Source organism: Lichenostomus cassidix, chromosome 2 (genome assembly GCF_008360975.1).
Source record: "Lichenostomus cassidix isolate B80296 chromosome 2, HeHo_3.0, whole genome shotgun sequence".
Taxonomy (NCBI): domain Eukaryota; kingdom Metazoa; phylum Chordata; class Aves; order Passeriformes; family Meliphagidae; genus Lichenostomus; species Lichenostomus cassidix.
The window spans coordinates 59,528,749-59,550,362 of record NC_139482.1 but is presented as its reverse complement, the minus strand read 5'-3'; the positions used below and the strand labels follow the sequence as shown (position 1 = coordinate 59,550,362).

General features: G+C 42.8%; 1 protein-coding gene across 1 annotated transcript; it reads right to left on the bottom strand.

Annotated features, from left to right (window-relative positions):
* Positions 1-4,209: 4,209 nt before the first annotated feature.
* NRSN1 (neurensin 1) lies at positions 4,210-12,375 on the bottom strand. Its single transcript, XM_085051695.1, has 3 exons — positions 12,242-12,375; positions 6,830-7,027; positions 4,210-5,810 (listed from the first exon to the last, which is right to left on the bottom strand). Exons 2-3 carry the CDS (start codon positions 7,016-7,018, stop codon positions 5,412-5,414), a joined length of 588 nt encoding a protein of 195 aa, XP_084907821.1. The 5' UTR covers positions 7,019-7,027; positions 12,242-12,375; the 3' UTR covers positions 4,210-5,411.
* Between the last annotated feature and the right edge of the window lie 9,239 nt (positions 12,376-21,614).

Sequence of the window (21,614 nt, the reverse complement as noted above, 5' to 3'; positions counted from 1 at the left end):
TTCAGAAGTGGCTTTTCAAGAGGTCAGTTGAGAGCTGAACCCATTCTGAGCAAGAGCTATCCGAAAAGATTTCTTTATCATAGTATACTAAAGAGAAAAATGTGTCCTCCACTAGCTATAATGCACTTGTCCAACAATAAGGTCCTCATGCTTGTCTAGCTATCTGAGGAGGCCAGAATATTGATGTTAAAGTTGATTGAGTGTTTTTAAATGTCTACTTCCATGAAGATTTTAACCACTGTACTTAGATTTTCTGGTCACAGGTTTTAGACCTGCATGAAGTTTTTCTATGCTCTCAATATTCACTGACTGTCTCTTCTGATATTCATTGACAGATGACCAAACTGATGCTTAAAATGCTGCGTTTCACCAGTTCTCCCCTGGGAATTCCTTCCTTCTTGCCCCTCTCCCCTTCATCTCCCTATAGCCTGTGCTGCAGACCTACCTGCGCTGTGCTGCCACCTCAGGAAGGCACATTTTGCATCCCTCCAAGATGTTCCTGGGGCAGGAGTCCCTCTCACCTCACCCCTGCTGCTAAGGAGGCTTTAGGAAGGAATTGTCAGGGCTTGAGGTTCCTGGAGGAGGCAGGGAGGGAAAGGGCAGCAGATGCTCAAGTCATTAGGTGACCAGAGGCAGGAAATAATGACATTCCAGAAAGGCCTCTTGACCCCTGAACACCATCACCAACACCATCACCACCATATCTTCTAGCCTCAGGCTGAAGGGTGCCTTTCGCTAGGAAATGGCCTGAAGCCATGAGTGCCATGAGTTTTGAGGCTGAAATTGCTGGAGCAGCATAACATACATTTTAAAATCGACTAACTTATTACCATTGTTTAAAACTGATCTCCCATCTGTACTTGCAAAAGTCTATGAATAGTAAATTATGGAGAAAAAAAGGGTGTCTTCAAAAATCAGCTGTAAATAATTAGGAAAAAACCAATAAAAGAAGTTATTTGGTGCTGGCGTTTTTCTCTGAAGGGCTATTAGAAGTATTTGCCTCACCTATTGTCAATATGCAGAGGTTATTCTCATCCCAATACCTCCGTAAATTATTTGACAGCAAAACTAAGGTTTACCCTGCTTAATGTGCATCAAGTGAACTGATGCCGAAAATGCACACTGTGTGGTCTGCCACACGCCCAGATAAGAACTGAAGAAAAATGAGGGGGTGGATGGATTGTTTGTCCAGAGACCAGAAGGCTCCAGAAGGATCACAGTCCCTAAATATTTGAAATAGGAGGAGACTGGGTGGGTCTTTCCATTTACAGTTATGTTCCTCTGGGACAAACTGTCCCATGGGGATGAACTGGCAAAACTCAAACATTGTTTCTCTAAGAGGTGCCTGGGCATTACCCCCAAATGACTGGTGCAGGGTGATGCTCTTTAGTGATGTCGCTTCCTTCAGCTGTGGAAGGGGTAGGACAAGAAAGGGATGAGGCTGTGCCCCCAAAGCCTGCTCATGCAGCTTGTATTTTATTGTCTCTTTACCCTTGGCATGTAGTGAGCTGAGAGGGCAGCCTGCTGTGTAATGGCAGCTCAACTGGTCAGCACTGAATAATCCCAAGCGCTAATTCCCTTATTTTACCAAAATTGTTCAATTCTTAGACCTTTTGTAGAAACCTGCTGGGAAAGTGCACCCAGCTAAAGTACTTGCAGTCTTTTGCTGTCTCCTTTGCATTTCATGTCGTCAGGGGCTGAGTGGCCTCTCTGGTGCTCAGGTTGTGCTGCTTCTCCCCCTGCCAAACCTTTCTCTCTGCAGCCTCCCCATTCTGCTGCTGCTGCTTTCATGAAGAGCTGTTTGCTTGTAATTGTGCATGATTAAAAATCTCATACTTGGAAATAGCAGGCTGAGCCTGTAGCTGAAACTGGGAATTAAATCTGCTTACAGGCAGCTCAAGAGGACGAATGCTTCTGTCTCTGCCTTTTGCCTGTGATTAACCATGCACTGGGAAAAAAATGGAAAATAAAGGGGTCGAGACAGCCTGGAGAGCAGAGGACAGAACAGATGTTAGAGAGAAGCCTTTTCTGTACACTGTGCTGAGGAAGCAGAGCTAACCTTCAGGACAGCATGTATTAACCAAAATTAAGCTAGTGATTACCCCTCAGATGAAAATTGTGATTTCTCTCACTACAATTGAAGAGAAAATGGTGTTGGGTGGGGAGGGGTTGTACTGTAATGTTAAGCTAAATGACACTAGAAGAGGGACAAGAAATAAGGTGAGCATGAGGAAACTGAAAGCAGCCTCTGGAGCAGAGAGGTCAAAGGGTTGAAAAAAGAAGAGCTTGGCTGCTTAAGCCTTATTTTATTTGCTCTAGGGTGTCCATTAATGTGCACTTTGGAAAGATGATGGCAGTCAATGCTTGAAGGGGAAGTCCCAGGCAGTCCCACAGTCGAGTGTGTGTGTGCTACAATTAAGTGGGGATGGGGAAAGTGAAAAAGTTACATGGTAGGGAAATGATATGTGCATGGACAGATTGCCCTCAACCTCACTAGGAATTTCCCTGGGAGCATGACTGCCTCTTGCTGCTCCCCAGCTGGAGGCTGTATCACAGGTATTTTCCATAAGAACAGCAAGCAGTACATTTCCACTGCCTTTTGCTGACGCTTTAGTTCCTGCACTAAAGGGTGAAGGTGTTAAAAACATTCCAAGAAAATGGATCTTGAAAATGTTTCTGATGTGTCTTAAACTTTCCACTACGTGGCTTAACATTAACAGCGCAATTTTCTGCTCAATATTTCTACAAAAGCCCTGTGTGGCACTGATTCTCTGCTGTGAAGGATTGCAGCCTCTGGAGGTCTCAATTCCAGAAGAGCTCTAAGCAACTGAAATAAGGGTTTAATGAGATGAAACGTGTGTGGCAACGTTAGCCATGACAACATTATCAGCTTTGCTGCTGCTGATAAATCCCAAGTGTGCTTCCTATGCCAGCAAGCTTCAGTAAGATCCCCAAGGGTATTTCTTTTCCGCTAGCACCTGGGTAATGCCAAGCCATGACTCACCTGCTTTTGCACTATCAAAGCATGTTCAGTTCTGTGCAATGTGACAGACAACCTATGTTCGGATCAGCTCTATCAATTACCTGTTTGGTCAGTCGTCCTCTGGATGAAAATTTAGTGACACTTGCATATGTGTATCTCCAAGTGGAGTGTGTTTTAAAGAGAACTACATACCCATATAGCTAGTTTGTGTGAACTAGTCCAACCTCTGCTTTGTTTTCCAGCTGGGTTTTCAATCAAATTTCCAGTAAAGTGTTAATCAAAGACAGGTGGAAAGAAGGGATTCAGTAAAACTACAGGAGGCCTCGCTCTCATCTTCTGTGAACTTCACTTTAAACCTTAAAATGTCACATTTCCTCCATGCACTATTAAAAAGTCTCAGTTGAAAAGGCTAGGACAGCTTGACTCTGCTGCCCACACACCAATAGCCCAACACCAGTGAAAGCCAATGGCAGTAAACAACATTCCTAGCAATCTAGACAGGAAATGCTGAGGATGCTCTCTACCTGGAATAACTAACAAACAGCAACAGTAACAGCCTCTCCCCATCCTTCCATGTGCCTTAAGTCCCTCTCCCCTGTCCTTGATGGCTTTCTTTATAAATACAGAGCGTCTCACCTTGCCAGTCTTCTGGTCTTTTCCTCTTTAGCATCACTTTATCTACTTCTGCCGAGATAACAGTCTTATTTTGAAGTATTGGGTGCAGTGTGCTTTTGTATTTCTAATATATGGGCGCCAGTGAATTGCCAGATGCCTTAACAGCTACTTTCTTCCATTCTCTGTGACAGTGTGCATGCGACAAGCTCCCATCTTTTCAGTGCTAATGCTTGGACTCTCCAATTGTGTTGCCCAGATGGGAACTTTCTTTGCAGAAGAAAATTTTACTTCCCATGGTGTTGTCAGTCCTAATAATTATTACAGATTCAGCTGCAACTTTCAAACACAGATGATCTGGTTTATTGAAGTTGTAAGTATGAACTGAGCGTCACAGGCCACAAAATGTTTATGAGCAAGGGAAAGAGCACAGTTCTTACCACATTCCTGTCATAACTGTGGCAAAATCTGTTTGATTTAGTACCAAAGTGGCTTCCTCACCACTAGAAGATGAAAACAGATTGCATTAAGAGAATGTGTGAGTTTCAGCTGCTGATTTCTCCTTTAAACAGAGCTCTTAAATTTTTTTGACTAGAAAGAAACTTTTCACAAAATCCATGGTTGGCTCACGCCTAGAATTTTATTCAATCCATTCAAAAAATAGACAGAACTATAAGGTGGCACATATTGTCAGAGAGTACAAATGTCACATCTTTATTCATACAGTTTGATTTAAATCCATAGATTAAGACAGTGAAATAATTGCCCTGGGTGAGAAAATAATTAGGGGTCTTCCATGAAAGGACAAGTCTTTAGGTAAGCATTTACACAAATGTATCTGGTTAAGCATAACTTTTTCTATTCTCTATAAAAATATAAACAGCATTTTAAAATGTCTTTAGATAAGTATGTTGAGATCATCTAACATGGCATTGATGTACTGACAGAACACAGGGCCTGGGCTTGTCAAACCACATTTATTCATCCTCACCCAGACAAAATGAAAACATTGTGTATTAGCCTCAAACATAATACAATATAATGAAAGAAACAATATCAAAGACACACAAGTGTGATGTTCCTCCTCCCACAGGAATTCCTTATCTTTATTTTGTTTGTAGTTTTTGTTAACATGGCAATGACTAAGACAAAAGTGGCACTTTAGCACAGGTTAATTGTAAATCAGGATCAAGTATAACATGCCTTTCCCAGAAAGTAACACTGCTGGGAAGTGACATGCTGCCAGGATCAAATTAAGGGCTCTCACTGACACGTATGTTTTACCTGTGCAGTATTACTTTGATACAGACTGTAGCATGTGACAGGAGGACAAGTGCAAATCACAAGGGCAGAATGTTGGCTTCCCAGACAGCAAAACCAGGGAAATGTAAGACTGAACAGTATTTTAAAGGCAAAAATATTAAACAAATTAACAAAATTTAAAAAATAGAAAATTAATCTAAACTTTAAATAGTGGGATGTAGGGTATTCCTGGTACAGCTGTTATAAATGCACCCTAGGTTTTCCACGGATGTAATCTGATAAGCTAAACACCTAATCATTGTTGAGAGAACTTACTGGACCCACACGTATTAAAAGGTTCAAATATACTAAATATATTGGTCACAGGTCTAATCACATAATTTCCTTTTCCCCAATCTTAAACTTTTACCACAGCAGCCTCCCCATTAGCTGCACGTTTATATAGCAGAGCACTCAATGTTTTATTTGACTAGCACAGATGCCAACAAGGGCTGATATTTTCCAGTTAAAGTGATCTACAAGAGAAACAAAACAACAAAACCTAAAGGAAAGGTCAGGTTTCAGATAAAGGCTGGACATTTTGAACTCTGGACAAAGTGACAGGTATCTTTGATTCTCCTGGTGCTGGCGCTTTTGTGACTGGGTTTGCATGGGCTTTTATATCAGCTATTCTCTCTTTAAATCTTTGCTGGAGGTACTTCTCTTCTTTGGAGTAACTTTTAGCAAAAGCAGACATCAGCAGACACGCTGCCACGGTGGACCCTCCAACACAGAACAAGATTGCTCCTGCCAGCTTGCATATATCAAGGGACCCATTGAACTGAACAGCACGGGTATCCACAACAACAAAATCATCCTTCCCCAGGGCTTCAATTTTCGATGGCACAAGAAAACCCACTACAAGAACAGCTACACCTATCAGCATAAAAGCCGTCCCAGAGATGAGTCCGACCTGGAAAACAAACAAACAAACAAACAAAATCCTAATTAATCTCCAGTTTTTCCATTTCCCTTTTCAGTTTTCAGTTGGGAAGCACTCCTAGGAGGCATTTATCTTTCACTGTGTCTTGCAGACACAGTTCTTTCTCCTAGGAGGTTTTTTTTTTAGGATATATGAGGTCCTAGCAGAACTAGAATATATCGAAAAACTGTCTTTTTACAACTCATATAATTGAGTATTGACATTTCTGGAAAGAATGGAATGTGCATAGCTATCTCTAAATAGCATTTCATGTTGAAAGGCCCCATCAGAGAGAAGATCACAGTTTAACCCCAGTGCTGTGTAGCTGGTAATTTCTTTAGCTTTAATTTTAGATGGTGGTTAGCACCAACAGTTAAGTCCCTGCTCTAGTCTGTCATATCCACCACTTGCTTTTACTTCATGAGATGTCATTCTTTTGGAGGGATTAGAAGGAAGTTACTATTGCCATGAGCAGATGACAGAGTGTTTACAGCATATTTCAAGTCTAAGTACAAAATCTGGCTCACCCGTAAAGTTCCTGGGGGTAGTGATCATCACGGGGGCAGGGACTGAATGACCTCATAGGCCCCACCCAACCTCTGCTCTTCTCCAGTTCTGTCAAATACCCTGACCTTAATGGAGATCTTTAGGTTTTCTTGATCCCTAAGTCACAACCTGCTCTTAACCTAACAGTCCTATTTCCACAGTCTTGCAGGACTATTATGGGTGCAGAGCCGAGGTAAACTACATTTTCAAGATGTATGTGGGGCTCCCAGACAAGACTTTGGTGTTTCAGTGACATTGGGACAGAGACACTAGATGATCCAAAGATGTCAGGGAGCTGACATATTTTGCTAAGGGTGCCCTGCTTTCAGACATAGTCATTTGGCCATGTCAGGCAAAACTGAGCAACAAAAGGCCTTTCTGTACAAATACTTAACACCAGTAGTTACACAGGGAAAGTCTTGAAATGGGAGTTTCTCTCTCCAGTAAAAAGCAACAGGTAGTACCTTCCAGAATACAGAGCTCCACCTGCTCGGCGATCTCTGGATCTGAAAATCATCCTCATACTCCCAAATTGAAGCTGTGCAGTCCTCATAAAACTGATGCAGGTAGGACCGAACTCCGTAGCGTTGGTACCCTCCCTCAGTGCTGCCCTGCGTGTGCTTGGACCCGCAGATGTCAGCATAGGAGCTCATCCTTCCTACCTGCAACGAGAGGTTTCAAGCAAAGCAGATTATTATCGCTGTGGCAGGAGAGCAAAGATGGCTGCAAACTCTCCAAACATGATGTTTGGGGATGTGATGAAACAACAAAGATGTGATGAAAAAACTGCCCAGGAGAGATCTTTCCTTCATTTTTTCTAAACCAAGAAATGAGCTGGGTACAGCTGCATGCAGTGACTCAGCTCAAGCAAACCCAAGGAACTCAGTGACTTGGCACAGCATAACCCAAAGGTGCTGCAGGGAACATTCCCTCCCATACACAGGGTGCTCACTCCCCATCTTTCACACTAATGTGCTACTGTGTTTCCATGGAGACTGAAAAAGCAGGATACGCCAGGTAACAAAAACCAGCATCCCTCAAGGGCTTGTATTGTGTCTCTTCCAGACTGTCTCTGTCAGTTAACTGGAGCTTGCCACCTTAGGAACTTTCCAAACTGCTGGGTAAGAGGCGTTTCTTAATGTTTTTTTTCCTGAGCTTTTGAAGTGAAGGACTAAGCATTGATATACCATTCACAGCCAGGGGAAACAGAGGCAAAATAAGTCCTGGACAGACTAAAAGAGTATATAACTTAGACTCTTAGAAAGAGGGACAGTTAAAAAAAAAAAAGGGGCAAAAAGCAATGCCATAACAGCATCAATCTGCTCAATGAGAGTGAAAAGGAAATACTAAACTTTTGGCAAAGTACTGCTCTCTTGGAAAAGTTGGTGCCCAAGCTCCTGTTGACTTTAATAAAATCAGAATTTTGCCCACTGTGAAAAGTACCAACAAAGTGTCCTACTCCTTCCACTTCACAGAAATTCTAACACACAAAATCCATATTTAACTATGCAAGTCCAAGGCCTGAACTTGCTTGCGCAGGTGTGATGCTACTGAATACACTGAAATAATACAAGCCCCTAAAAAGAACCCGAGCTACAGCTCAACATTACTTAAGCTGATTGGCTTCTCTTTAAAGAAGTTCAGAAAGCGGTAGTCCAAAGGAAACTGTTAATCAGGACTTGCACCTGAATGTCATGGCTCAATTTACATCAGCTTCAAGCAGTACATCAGCTTTCCACAGCAGTTTCCCTTAGAGGCAGGGAGGTTTGATGTGCTCATGGCAGCTGGGACCTCCTAGTTTTGCAGCCCTACAGACCTCTGCCCTTTGGGAATGGGTGATCTTGCTGAGAACAAAGTACCTGGGTATACAAGCATTCAAATTAAGGAGAGTCCAAAAAATAATAGTGGGGAATAGCAACAGTCTGACTGGAGCTTTTGGCTGGCTTTGCTAGAAATCACTGCTGGTATAAACATTGAACTTCCAGCCTTTGTGAATATCTGTGCTCTTGGCTCAGGAATAAAGAGGCATTTGCTTTGTCCTCTTTACAGAAACCTGTTACCTTGGGGTTTTATTTATTTTGTATATATAATATACATTTAGTTTGGGATTTCATGATCTCAACATCTTAGAGTTGCAAATATCTCTCTTACAACTCATTGACAAGGTTTGAAGGCTCTCACAGAAGTCATGACCCAGTGGAGGAAGCAGCCCACATGCTGCTAGGGGACCTGCCAAGGGCCAGAGGGAACATTGCTGGTGACTGAGCTTTCCAGAGCAACAGGGGTAGCACCAAGCACAGCTTCTGTCAGGAGCCCCATTTTTGAACCCCAAATGGCCTTTGCAGCCCCTGCAAGTTTCCCTTTTGCACCTCAGCCACCATAGGAAATTTAAGTGCTCTCCAACTCTGTGGATGGGCTTGCTCTCTGCTCATAGTACAGCACCAGTGCCCTTCAGAGTGTGCTCAAGGTGCAGGCCTTCCAAGGAGAGGAAGAAACACAGCTGGGGTGGAAAGAGACCTTGAGACAGCAGGAAGCTCCTGGGTAGCACCAGCTGCTCACCATGGGAGCAGGGAGACCCTGGCCCTGGGGCCACCCTGTGTCAAGCTGTATACAGCTAATACTGATGTTTCCAACTACAGTTAATATATTGAAAAACATTCATTTGTGTTGTGGTTTAAGCCCTGCTGGCAGCTAAGCACCTTGCAGCCACTTGCCCACCTCTACCCCTTTGGCTACCTCAGCGTCCTGGCTGTGCTTCCTCCCAGCTTTTTGTGCAGCTCCTCACTGGCAGAGCATGAGACACTGAGAAGCTCCTTGGCTTGGGGCAAGCATGAAGCAACAATCAAAACATCAGCATGTTATCAATGCTGTTCTCATCCTGAATCCCAAACACAGCACTGTAACAGCTACTGAGAAAAAAATGAACTTTACCCCAGTCAAAAACACGGACAGTTTGTTGAGCTTTTTTACCATGCTATGAAGTTTTGAACACGATCATTTTCTGAGGTACAAAAACTCCCCAAAATTGTGGTATGTATATAAGTATATAATCTGAACTATTGTGGGGAAAAGCTGTAAGTTATTCTACTTTTGGAGGCTGTTTGTTTTTCTGTAAAAGAGCTCTTTTTGTTTCCCTCAGGAATGACTCCTGCTGTTTATTCGCTTTTCTCACTGTTACCATTTCTTCAACAGCTAGCTGCCATCTTTAACAGCATGAGTACTGAGGAGTTCTCATAAAACCAGAGTTCTGCCCACCTCATAATCATACCTTAGGGGGGAAGAAGAGGAAAAATTTGTGTCATTTACCATAGCTGCCCCAGCTCTCTCTATAGCAGGGTCACTGTGCCTAAAACTCAATGATAAGAACATTTTACATCCATATCCCTCAACCCTTTTTTTGGTTAAGCAAAGACTCCATCTCACACATTAGAAAGAGAATAAAGTAAAGAGGTCAACTAAAGTTCTGCAGGGACTCATTCTCTTGGGTCCTTAGATCTTTACTCTCACATCAACCTTACCTGCTTAATTTATTATGCTTAACTCCTGGCCAACTTAAATCATTCAGGTAAGCAAATTTAGCATCATATAATGAGCAGAATGGCACGTATTTTCCCCAAGTGTGAGTGACTCCATAAGGTCAACACAGGGAAGAACCAGAATTAACATGACCAGATGATATGACCTGCCAAAGCTTGCTTGTGTTACTCCAGCTGCCACCAGGAGCATTCAGAGAGGAGGTGATGCACAGTGCTGAGTCTGAACCAGCAGCTTTAGTTATTGTGATTAATTTAAGAAAAATCTCAATGTGACATGACAGAAAGATGAATAAACATGATCTTGCATTCATTGCACTGTCTGTAGGTTTAGTCAAGAGAGAAAAAGGAGGATGCAGTGTTTCTAACAGCTTGATGAATAACTGCCTGTAAGGACCATACAAGCTGGAATCATTTACATGACACTTAGATTCTTTACTTTAGCAATCTAAAAGGCTAATAGTTGGTTTTGGTCAGGTATATGAGCAAGATGATAAATAAGAGCTGGAAGGTGAAATAGAAAACAAAGGAGTGATCTTATGCTTGAAAGAGTTGTGATAGCATCAAGTAGTATGACCTTTTAAAATGGAAGGGGAAAAAAAGTAAAAGGACTGTCAAAATAATTAATTCTTTTCAAGCACTGGATAATATCAAATCTGCTGAACATTTTCTTCATGGTCAGACTCTTCCACTTATAAGTAATTTCCTATCTTTTGCAAAATATCTTGCCCTTGAGGAGAGGAGAGCAGAGGAGGCTCTCCAGCCCTATATGAAGGAGACTGGTAATCTGGGCTAAAATGGTCTCTTCTCTCAGCTGCAATGTAAATGTAATGTTCTTGCTACTTGCAGAAAGGACACAGGAACTGAAACAGTCATAAGGAAAACAGTTCTCCACAAGTAAGAAGGAAACGTGTCACAGCATCAATTTACATTGGATGAATAAATACTGCAGTAGCTATGATCTCTTGAGCGTTGATGTGTATTTGCATGTCTCGCCTTTAGGGCTGGGAAACTAAACACTGAAATGTTGGGAAACTTTTGCTAAAAAGAGAGTCGCTGTTACCAAAATCTGTGTTATGCACGATGTGAAAACATGCATCCAGGCTGAAAGAAGCAGCTTAATCATGAAATTTTTCAGTGCCTAAACCCAAGGTGCTTCAGAAAATGTGGGATATAGGATCACAGCTTCAGAGCATGCCACTGCATAGTAGCAATCCATCCCCTAGCAACTTTTGTTTCCATGGCAAAAGCTGTCCTGTTTACTTTGAGGTTTACTATCCTCTGCTGATCTGGGCAGATGTGATTGGATTGGTGAATAGACAGATTAAAAGATGAGCGAGCAAGCTCCATGAAAAATTACCCAATAAATTTTCCAAATACTTTGCTTTCTTGTGCTAGGGTTGAGCACATTTAAAAAAATAAAAATGTAAGGAATTGGCATTTAAAAAGCAAGACAAAAGGAAATAAAGATGTGTCATTGCTCTGTGACACCACACCGCCACCGAATGTAAGCCACGAATTTTGATGGCTCGCACAGGTGGATGTCGCCCTCCCTCTTCCTCAGACTTACATATTTTGACCCTTCTGTTCAAAGAGCCATGTTTCCAGTCCTTCCCTACAGAGAGCGTTCCTTGTGAAGGCGGAACACTGGCATAAGCAGCCTGCCTTTGGCAGCAGTCTCCGAGGTGGCCTTTCTGATGCCTCCTGAGCCGGCAGCGCTTGCCGGGCCAGCGGCGGGCCGAGCAGCGCTCCGCCCGTCCCGGTGCCGTGCCTGCCCTGGCTCGGGGCTGCGCGCTGCCGTGCGCACCTGCCGCCGCTGCCCTGGGCATAGCCGGCGTGTCCGGCAGCCTCCCGGGGACACTTCTGCACCCCTGCCCTGCACGGGGGGTGCGAGCGGCACCTTCTCCTGTGTTCCCGGGGCGCGGCCCTGCCCGCTTCGCCGCCGCCAAGGGCCGGAGCGGGATGCTCTCCATCTCCCGTTTTCCGGCCGAAGCGGAAGAACTCCGCAGCTCTCGCACACCGACGAGATCTCGGGCGCCGAGACCCTCCCGGCGCGGCGGTGCCCCGTGGCACAGGAAAGCCCGTCCCGGCCGCCCCCTCCCCGATCCCCGATCCCCGGCGGGGCAGCGCGGCACCAGCCTGCCCGGGGACAGCCGCGTCCTTCCCCAGCCGGGAGGCGACGCCCGGGGCTGCGCTGTAGCCCCCTCCCAGCCGGGCGGCCGGTGCCTTCCGCGGGATGCTCCGCGCCGTCTCTCGCCGTCATCCCGCCGGCGGCCACGGGGGCCCCGCCGAAGTGCCGAGCCCAAGTTTGCCGAGGGGCCGGAGCGGCGGCCCCGCGGTTACCTGTCCCTCCCGGCGCTGCCCTTGGCCGGCGAGCCCTGCGCTGGCGGCGCTAGCTGCGGCTGTCCCGCCCCGGCCCCATCTCCGCTCTGCGCCACGCCGGCCCCAGACACCACGTATTATGTACGGCCCGGAGCGCCGCTCGCTGCCGCGCCGTGCCTGCGCACTGAGCGCCGTCGCCGGGCGCGGAGCGGCGCCGGGCCGAGCTCGCCACGCCGCCCCCTCGCTCGCCACGCCGCCCCCGCCCGCAGGCGGCCGCCCGGGGCGTTCCGGCGCTGCCCGGCTGCCGGCGCTCGGGGTCCCGCCGGCCGGCTCCCCCCGCCCTGGGCAGGCCGCAGGTGCACGCCAAGGTCACCGCGGTGTCCTCCCCAGGCGTAGGCGCAGAGGCCTCTGAGCTCGCCCTCCACACCACCTCCGAAGTCCTTTTAGTCAGCATCGAAAACCGCCGGGACACGGTGCCGTGCTGTCTGTCCAGCCGGGTGGATAGACGTGACAGAAAGTGTCCTGCGAAGGACAAGGCGCTGAGATCTGGGGGCTGGGGGAATGGATCTGTCAGCAGGAGAGCGAGGGGGACTCCTCAGGGAGACAGAGTGAGGCTGAGGGCCAAGCGTGGGTGTTTGGGGGCTGCACTGACAGCAACAGCAAAGTTGTTCAGTGGGAAAAGATTTTCACTTGAGAAAGCAAGTTTGGGGGGCTAAGGAAGCTACTGAGAAAAGAGCATGACGAGGCACTAGGAGCTGGAGATGCAAAAGTGTATTCCCACGAAGAGGCAATGTGTAATTCCTCTAAAAAAAAAAAGATGAAAATGCAAAGGGCAAGGGTTCTAAAGACTCATATCCATATGGTGCACTGAAATATGCATAGAAATAGTGCTGTTGCACGCAGGCGAAGTGGAAGTGCATTAAAGCAAAATGGGGTAGTATGAGCCAAAGGGAAAACAAAGTATTTTTAAAGTGCTTAAATCATTACAGTATATGAAGAAGGTGAGAGTAATGGCTTCATTAATAGCCCAAGCTTCTTTGAGAAAAACCCTGAATTTGATGATGGCAGTAAGTTTGCAACTGATGGCAGTAAGCTTGGGTAGTTGCAAACTAGGAATTATAAAAAAAGCTATTAAAAAAAAGAGCAAGTAAGGAATTGGATTTGGAGGAAGAAATGCTGGTTTCAGTGCATTTCATCTTGTCCTTCCAAAACTGTTAAGCCTTTCTTGTTTCAGGCAATGAGTAATGCCAAAAGCGTTCCCCTGACCTGAGCAGAGCTATTTCACAGCAATGCGCTGTTCAGTGAGTAGCATTGGCATACCCCAGCCCACAGCAGCTACCACGTAATAAACTGACAATTATTTCTGAAAAAAACCAGGAAAATACAGTGAGATAATAAATGAAAAGTCATATGGGCTATCAGCCTTAAAAGCGATTCTGTGACTAATTGTCCCGTAAAACTAACACCAGATTTACGTGTAGTATTGCAGTTATAACTGAATGCTGCTTTATCTCAGATCAGGAAGATGTATTCTATAGAAAAAGCAATTAATCTACATGATCAATCCTCCCTCTGTTTGCAAAGCTTCTTTTGCTTACTTACCTATTGACAAAAGCAATAAATAAAAGAACATGAAATACCCGTTTTGGCCCAGTTTTGTTTCCTGACTCAGAAGTTAAATGCTCAGCTAATCAAGACAAAGTAATATTTTAGCAATGGGAACATTTGCAGTAGCACAAAAATTGATCTTTGAACTCCAAAATAACAGTCCTGAAGGTTAACCATTGGTAATATCATAAGTTGATTTTAACTTTAAACTCAGCCTGAGATCAGAGCTGTTCTTGAAGTGTAGCTGAGTTTGGTTATGAGAAGCATTGAACAGGGGACTGTGTATGTTCTGTTTAGCCTTGAAATAGGTAACAGCAATGCAAAGATGTTTTAGAATAGCAGGACTTACAGGTCATGGTGGGACCCAGGGTTTAAGCAGCTGTTACATGACGGAATTTCCAAATGCATGTCTTTCCTCAGTTATCAACTTTTTGAAAAAATTTAGACTGTGTTTATTCTGAGGACCTCAGCTGGTAGTGGTATGGAGAGGAAATGCAATATTCTACTCAATTTGTAGATACTTGTTTGTTTGGGTTTTTTTTCCCTTGTGGAGAGGAAACACAAGTTTAGTGCTTTTTTTATCTTCCATCTGCTGTTCTAAAGGTTTATAATGGACAGTAGTGAGCATGCTGAGGAAAAAATCCTGTCAAGAGCTTCTGTAGGTGGTGGTGTTGGTTGCTGTAGAGTTTACTGGCTTCTCTGTACTTACTGAGAATTGAAGTGATTTTATCTGCTGGTTGATGAAAACAGCTTAGGTAGCTTCTGAGAGCCTGTGCTGAACTGGAGAAATTACAGCTTCTGTAAAACACATTTCTCTTGTAGCAAAATGCAGCAATTGGTATGACACTCATGTTCACTGAGTTGCAGTTGTCTGTTCCTATTTGCTTAATGGTGATGGCAAGATTCCAGAGGCTGTTCTTCTGTTTCATGTGTTGTAGAAAGCTGTGGCCTGAATAGTTCTGCTGTAATGACGTTATTGACACAGTTGCCTGTCCTTACCTTCCTAAATGACTGGCTCACCTTCATCTGGAGAGCAAGGCCTGTAACGCTTCCACTTCTGGAAAATCTGCAGTTGACACAGATCCACAAGGAGCAGGACTAATAACTGTCTGTCCTTCTTCTGGCTTGGAGTCTCCTCAAGGAGCTGGGCTGCCTCTAAGGAGGTGCTCTAAAGTGTCCAGAACTACTAGGGAAGAATGGGTTAAAAAAAAAGCAGAGGTCAGTTCAGGTCTATAGACCTGGGAGTTCTAGAGCTGGGAGGATATATTATGAAGAGAATTTTTCAAAACTTCTGATGCAGAGCACAGTTTACGAATCAAAGGGGTGTCATTTTCAGAATCTAGACTGATTCAGTAGATTCAGCAGACTGATGCAGTAGCCAGCTGCTGCACTCCTGTTTTATGTGAGGTGATTTGTCTTTTGCTATTGTCCAGAAATCATTGCTTGGTTACTTGTTTGTCAGACATTACTGTGTTTCCCAGTGCTTTGTTCAAAGTGTTCTAGCTAGCAAAAATGATCAATTGTCATAATTTGTCATATTCTGCCATCGCATCATCAGACATAGATTTGTTCTCATCCTCTGAGCCAGAAACATGGAAGATGCTTTCTTGACAATCAAAATCATAAATCTAGGTGCCTTTTTTCTGTCTTATGCTGAAAATATATGGGTTAGAAATTTTCAGTTCTCTTTTTCATTCTTGCTGGTGCTGGTGAATTTGAATATCACAATCCCAGGAAATAATTAGGAGCTGTGTAATCCAAAATGCACATACGAAACTGATTGAAGATGTGACGGGGACCTCACATGAGTCAGTGAACATTTGCCTGTGAGGGGATGCTGAGCAAAGAGGAATAGGCAGTAGGAATTAGAAGTATTTCAGTGACCCATCTTTGCTCAGAGACTGCCTCCATTCATCATGTTTGTTTCCAGTGTTCAGTAAGAAACTTTCTCGCTCTTAGGCCTAGTTGTTTCCAAATAAGCTTTGTAAATGCAGTGTGCCTACATGGTTTAGAGGCAAAAAGCCTTAATTTAGACCCAAATGAAACAGCAAAATATCAAACCCACCATTTTCTGGAAGTGTCAAGTGTTGGACAACAAATGTATGCAGCAGAAAGTATTTTCTTTTGCTGCAGCAGCAGCTACTACTACCACTAGACGGCCATGTTGTTTTAAAATACACTGACTATGAAGATTAGTGCCTGGGAGCTTGGGTTAGTTTTTAAAATTTGCTTTCTCAAGGGAAGAGTAATTCAAAGCCAAGGACACGTGAGGGGAAACTGTTCAGAATCATTCTAAGAAATTCAGTTTCTTTGGGAGGAGGTGTGGTGTAAGCTGTGTTCAAGTGCAGAGCACCCCTGCCAAGGGAAGACTTTCCAGAGTGCTCTGCTTCCAGTGGGACAAACACCTAGAGGCTGGGTTTCTGGGCAGGCTGAGCTGTGGCTGCCACATGCATGAGTTACTGTGCTTGAGTGGTCAGGCCACATCTCTTGAGTTTCTCTCTCTGCTGTATTCCTGTCTCTGGTTCCTGTGAAGAAAAATGTTTGAACCAAAGAGTCTTTTGGTAACTCTCTCATGTCTGCACATTCTGTTCCCAGAGGTGAGGTTGCTAAAGTTGCTTCACATGCCATGTGCCAAGTTCTTCTGTGGTTTGTGCCCACATGGAAATGAGAGAAACTGAAATTTTGACCTCTGCGGTGAATGCTGAGGGTCATGAGGACAACATTAATAACTACTCTCAAAATCCTCTGGAGTCTTAATATCTTGTCTGTTTGATCTGTACTCCAGATGTCATTATACTGCTTCCTATCATCTTTTGATAAACTGGTTGGCTTTTATAAAGCAGCCGTTGTAAGTTTATGGTACAATTATTCTGTGGTTGATCTCTTCTATACCTTCCTGCGTAATACAAATCTCAACAACAGGACAGTAGTGCATAAATACATTGTAATCAACGTAAGCACAGTTTTAAAAGACATATTTTAATTACAAGACCAAAGATGGGAAGGACAGCACTGTGATGGTGCTGTTGCCCATGTACACTGGCAGTGTCTGAGAGTGGCGGTGGTCAGGCAGGAGCCATGTTTTCTGGAGGATGCTGTGAAAACCTCTGTGCGAAGGCATCATCTGGTTCAAGGAGTTCTTTGTTTTTATTGTCTGGAACAGTGCAACTGCAGTGTATTTGTAGTGTAAATAGCCATTATACCAAGTGTCAATTGCCAGGCTGTCATTGATTGTCTTGTAGTCCATATTTCTTGTTCAGAAAACACTGCTAGACTTCAGCGATGAAAGTCTCTCTCCAAACAATTACTTCCTAGAGAGCAATGAGAAAGATAAGTGCCATCTCTGCTTTTGCAACCAACTATATATTTACTTTCAAGAGAACCTCTATCCAATTGCAACCCAAAGACAGCACCTGTGTTGCTATGAGGCTCTCCAGAACTCAGTTTAGAAAGAAAAACCCCAAACTGAGGAGAGCATATACTGATTGTTCCTATGATTTATAGATGTTGTGAGAAAATAAGCATTTCAAATCTATCCAAGGTGTTTGAGTAGAGAAACGAGGGAAATGTTATCTTCTTTTTAGCCAGTCCAGTAAAAATTTAGTTCCACTGTTGATCCCAATGCACTTTCAGAGGGCGTGGGGCTGGTGGGATTACAGGCAGGTACCCTCAAGAGACTAGAACACTATTTTTTCTGAACTAAAAAATAGTCAGAATTCTGTGGTGACACTATCCACCTTAATTCACTGATGATGTTCAAAAGTAAACAGGTGGCAATCATGGGCAGACCAGTTCCACTCTCATGGACACCTGAGAGTGAGAAGTGTAATCCCTTTAACACATAAACCAGCAAGGTTCCAGTGTTAATATCATCCTACTGGCATCATCCTCAGACTTTCATGTGGGACATTTAAAACATGGCTGCACTTGTGAATATGTAACAAGGACAGATTGGTTGATATAAATCTTCTGCTTATGCCTACAGAGTTTTAAAACCCTTTTGATTTCTCTGATCATGTTTCACTGCAGGCGTGGTGCTCTGCACTTGGCAGAGCTAATCCAGCAGAGCACCTTTTCTCTCCAGAATCTTTAACCTCGTAACAATTGTGTGCAGACTTCATGAGGAAATAGCACACAACACCCTAACAAAATATGTTTTGTTGTCTCTTTTCTTCTGTTTGCTTGCTCGGCATTATATGATACTATATTCTCTGACGAATGAATTTTTAACGGGGAATTAAGTCACTTCTTCATTCTATTCCCTTTTAATAGCTCCAGACAGCTGCTCCTTCTGGGTGTTTTGTGCTGAAAAGATGGAAGATTAAGGCACAGATCTTCAAAACTGCATTGGGATCTAATTTTTCAGGCAGTGGTATCTCATTTAAGAGAGCTAAGCCCTTTTAAATCAATGAGATGCAGTTATCTAAATAATACATTTGAGTGCCTTTTTTTTTTTTTTTAAAAATCTGAGGAAATTAGCATGGTTTTGATTGGTTTTGTTTGTTTGTTTTAGAGATTGTTTGTTTATTTTTGTTTGTGTTTTTTTACCAATTCATACTCTACAGGGAATCATGTCCCAGTGATTTTTTTACTTAATGGTAAGATGATCATGATGTCACTGACATGGTCTGATGGGTACTGACATAGCCTGGAATTTTCACTGTGTCACCAACTACATCTTTTTATTAGAGATTTTGAATGCAATTTGAATACTGTACAGCTAGAAGTGGAAAAACCAGGATCTTCAATTCATGATTGATGTATCTAGCATTCAAAGAAAGTTCTCTAATTCTTTTTGCCTAAGTTATCAATTTCAAGGCTGAAAGATACCATTATACTTGGCTATTCAATATCCCTCATGACCGAGGGCAATAATTCTTTTCTCCAACTTTTGGAATGATTTTTACCTATTCCATATATGAGGACATAATTTCATTTTGACGGATTGTAAATTCACTGAAAAAAGGTGTTTCTGAAGGGTTGGAGAAAGGAAATATCTTTTTATTTGGTTCAGTGGAGAAAACAAAACATAGAAGGAAACCAAAAAGATTTTGAAAAAAACATTTTGATAAAGCACAACTCAGAATCAAATATTTCAAGTAACAATTGAAATATCAAAATATTTCTACTTTGAAATTTAATCCTTTGACTATTCCATTAAAAATAATTTGGTTTGGTTTTGTTGAATAAATGGACCAAGACAGAGAGAGAAAAGGTAAGACAAAGTAATGTATTAGTCTCAAATCAAACAAAACCTCTCATTTTGTGTCAGTCCAAAATAAATGTTTTTGTTTTGTAATGAAACCCCAAAGCCTTTTGTTACTCCCGCTATAGAGGGGGTAATGACTTTCTTGGTTACTTATTCCAGTTATTAAATTGTTTTCCTATTGTTAAGGTGCATCTTGGTCATAATCTGTTTAATTACATTGAATAGACTATGGCTTTTATAGGGGAGACTTTTTAGCTGATTTATAGCAATTTTCATGGCTGTAATCAACACTGTGGCTGTTGTAGTAGAAGCAATTTCTGGTAGTTAATGATTATAATTTTAGAGAAAATAGTGTATGGTGTTAGAGGTGCTCAAAATTAGTGCAGTACTAATGCAGGCTAGAAATGAGGAGCATGGTTCTAACTGTAATGCTAACTAATTGTTTTAGAAATTTGCCTAGGAGTTTGCTAGATTCTTCTCTGTCCAATTTCATAATCAAGATTGGCAGTCTTTTTGGAAGATGCCCAGTCCACAAGAAATAACAGGCTTAATTCAGAAGCTGTCTGAAATAGTATTATTATTATTATTGTATATTCTGAATTTTACAGGAGATAAGAAGACACTTTCATGCTTTTCAGTGTTATCTTAAGAGACAGTAACACCTCTTATTACCTCTTGGGCAATAGTGTAGTTCCATTGGAGTCAATGGCAAAATTCCTCACAATGCCAGTAGAGTTCTGATTTCACCACTGACTCAGCCTGAAGTGCTTCCTCATCTTAGGTGGCTGTGTAGAAGAAAACCTGGGGCTTTCTTTGAACCTTAATTGTATAGGTGGGGGTGATGAAAGTGTTTTGCCAAGATATTTGACTTCATTCCTGACTGTTGCAACGGCGTCTAAATGCAATTTCAATTCAGTTATGAGGAAGAATAGCCATGTAACATTCCTCAGTCTCAGACTCCTTCAAGCCTTAGGGCAGGGACATTTTCAAATGCCTCTGGTACCTATTGTAGTGAGGCAGCTTGCTATAATGCATTTAGAATTGCTGCATAGAGATTAAGTACAGTGAGGAGACCTTCCAGACTTTCTTTAGCAGAGAGGTTAGATAGATTCTTCAGATCTTTCATGTTATCCAGAGCAGGATTTTGGTGGTTGTGAAGGTATTTTTGGTTCATTTTAGGGTTTTGTGGGGTTTTTATTTGTTTGTTGTTTTTTGTTGGAGGGTTTTTTTTTAAATTAATCTTATGCATCATAATGTATTAACATTTCAAAATAAGACTAGTTTGTTTCTTCATTATAAATCACAAAAAAGGAATCACGTCAACAAAAAACCCAATTAAGACCAGCTGCCACCATGGCTCAAGGGACTCCTGAATGCATGATTTATATTCTTGTGCCCTTTGACTTCCAGTTAATAGGTATTTAATCTATTACCCTATTTAAACCCAGTTTCAGGAGTACTCTATAATGATGATCACTCACATGTGTTGCCTGACCTATAAAGGGGTGAGAAGCTCAACTTTCGTGGTAAAGTCAATAGAAGGGCTGCAGACTTGCAAATGGGTGAGCGTGAGACTGTTGGTAGCAGCTCTTTCTGTTCTTTGGTGTGTATTAACTTCTCAAGCTTTGTCTTAAATTGTAGGTTACCATACAAAAGTAAAGTTACTTAGAAGAGCAAGCTTAGTCCCTGAGAGTGCTGGAAGGAAGGAAGGAAGTTCATCTGCTGGTTGTGTGAGTTGACTGTAAAGTAGTGCTGTGCTGAGTTTGTGCACTTGACAAGGGTTTCCCCTTGAGAAAATATACTTTCTTGTAAGTTGACCATTATGTGTGTAGGCTCAACTCTGAATAAATATTTCTTCAAAAATGCCAGAGGAGAGAACTGGGTCTTGCCAGCATCTTTAATGTTTACTGCTGCCTCCATCTGCTGCTGCTATGATTTCCTCTCTTGAGATCCAGTTTGTTTTGATTCTTATTCCCCTTGTATGTTAATTGCATTCATGCTGTGCTCTTATTGATGATAAAAAACTTGATGTAGAAAGGTTAGCAAAGAGCTTGCTCTTTTTAACGTGTATCTGCTTTAGTAATGTGGGGGCATTCTTCTGTTATAATTTTTGCATGTTATTCTGTGATCCTGATGTTGGAAACTATGAGGTATAAATTAGGAAATGCCTCTACTGAATTCCATTGATGCTGAGCCAGTCTGGAGTTTGCTATCAGTTTTTGTTTAATTAGACCAGATATTTATATACTTCTGGTGTCTTCTCTCTCTAGAATATGTTACCCATTGGGCTGTATGTTTACTTAACAAGCCCTAAAGGTGTTTTGCAAGAAATTCTGGGTGCTGTGCTCTGAAGCTGTGGGGGAAAAAAGAATCTGACTGTTTTGATTGCTTAATTTGTTAATGGCATATCTTTGAGGGAAGGGGTTCTCATACTCACTGTTCTTGCACCTGAGAATATCCTGAACCATGGGTGGTACTGAGGGAATTAATGTACTTCTCGAGAAGGAAGAGGTATTCCCAACTATGTGTTCGTGCATCACAATAGACATTTAGCTCAACAAATAGGCACAGATAGTG

Coding starts and splice junctions, on each gene's coding strand:
- NRSN1 (XM_085051695.1), bottom strand. CDS start 7,018: ATGAGCTCCTATGCTGACATCTGCGGGTCCAAGCACACGCAGGGCAGC. Junction 5,811..6,829: donor GGAGCTCTGTATTCTGGAAG/GTACTACCTGTT, acceptor TTTGTTTTCCAG/GTCGGACTCATCTCTGGGAC.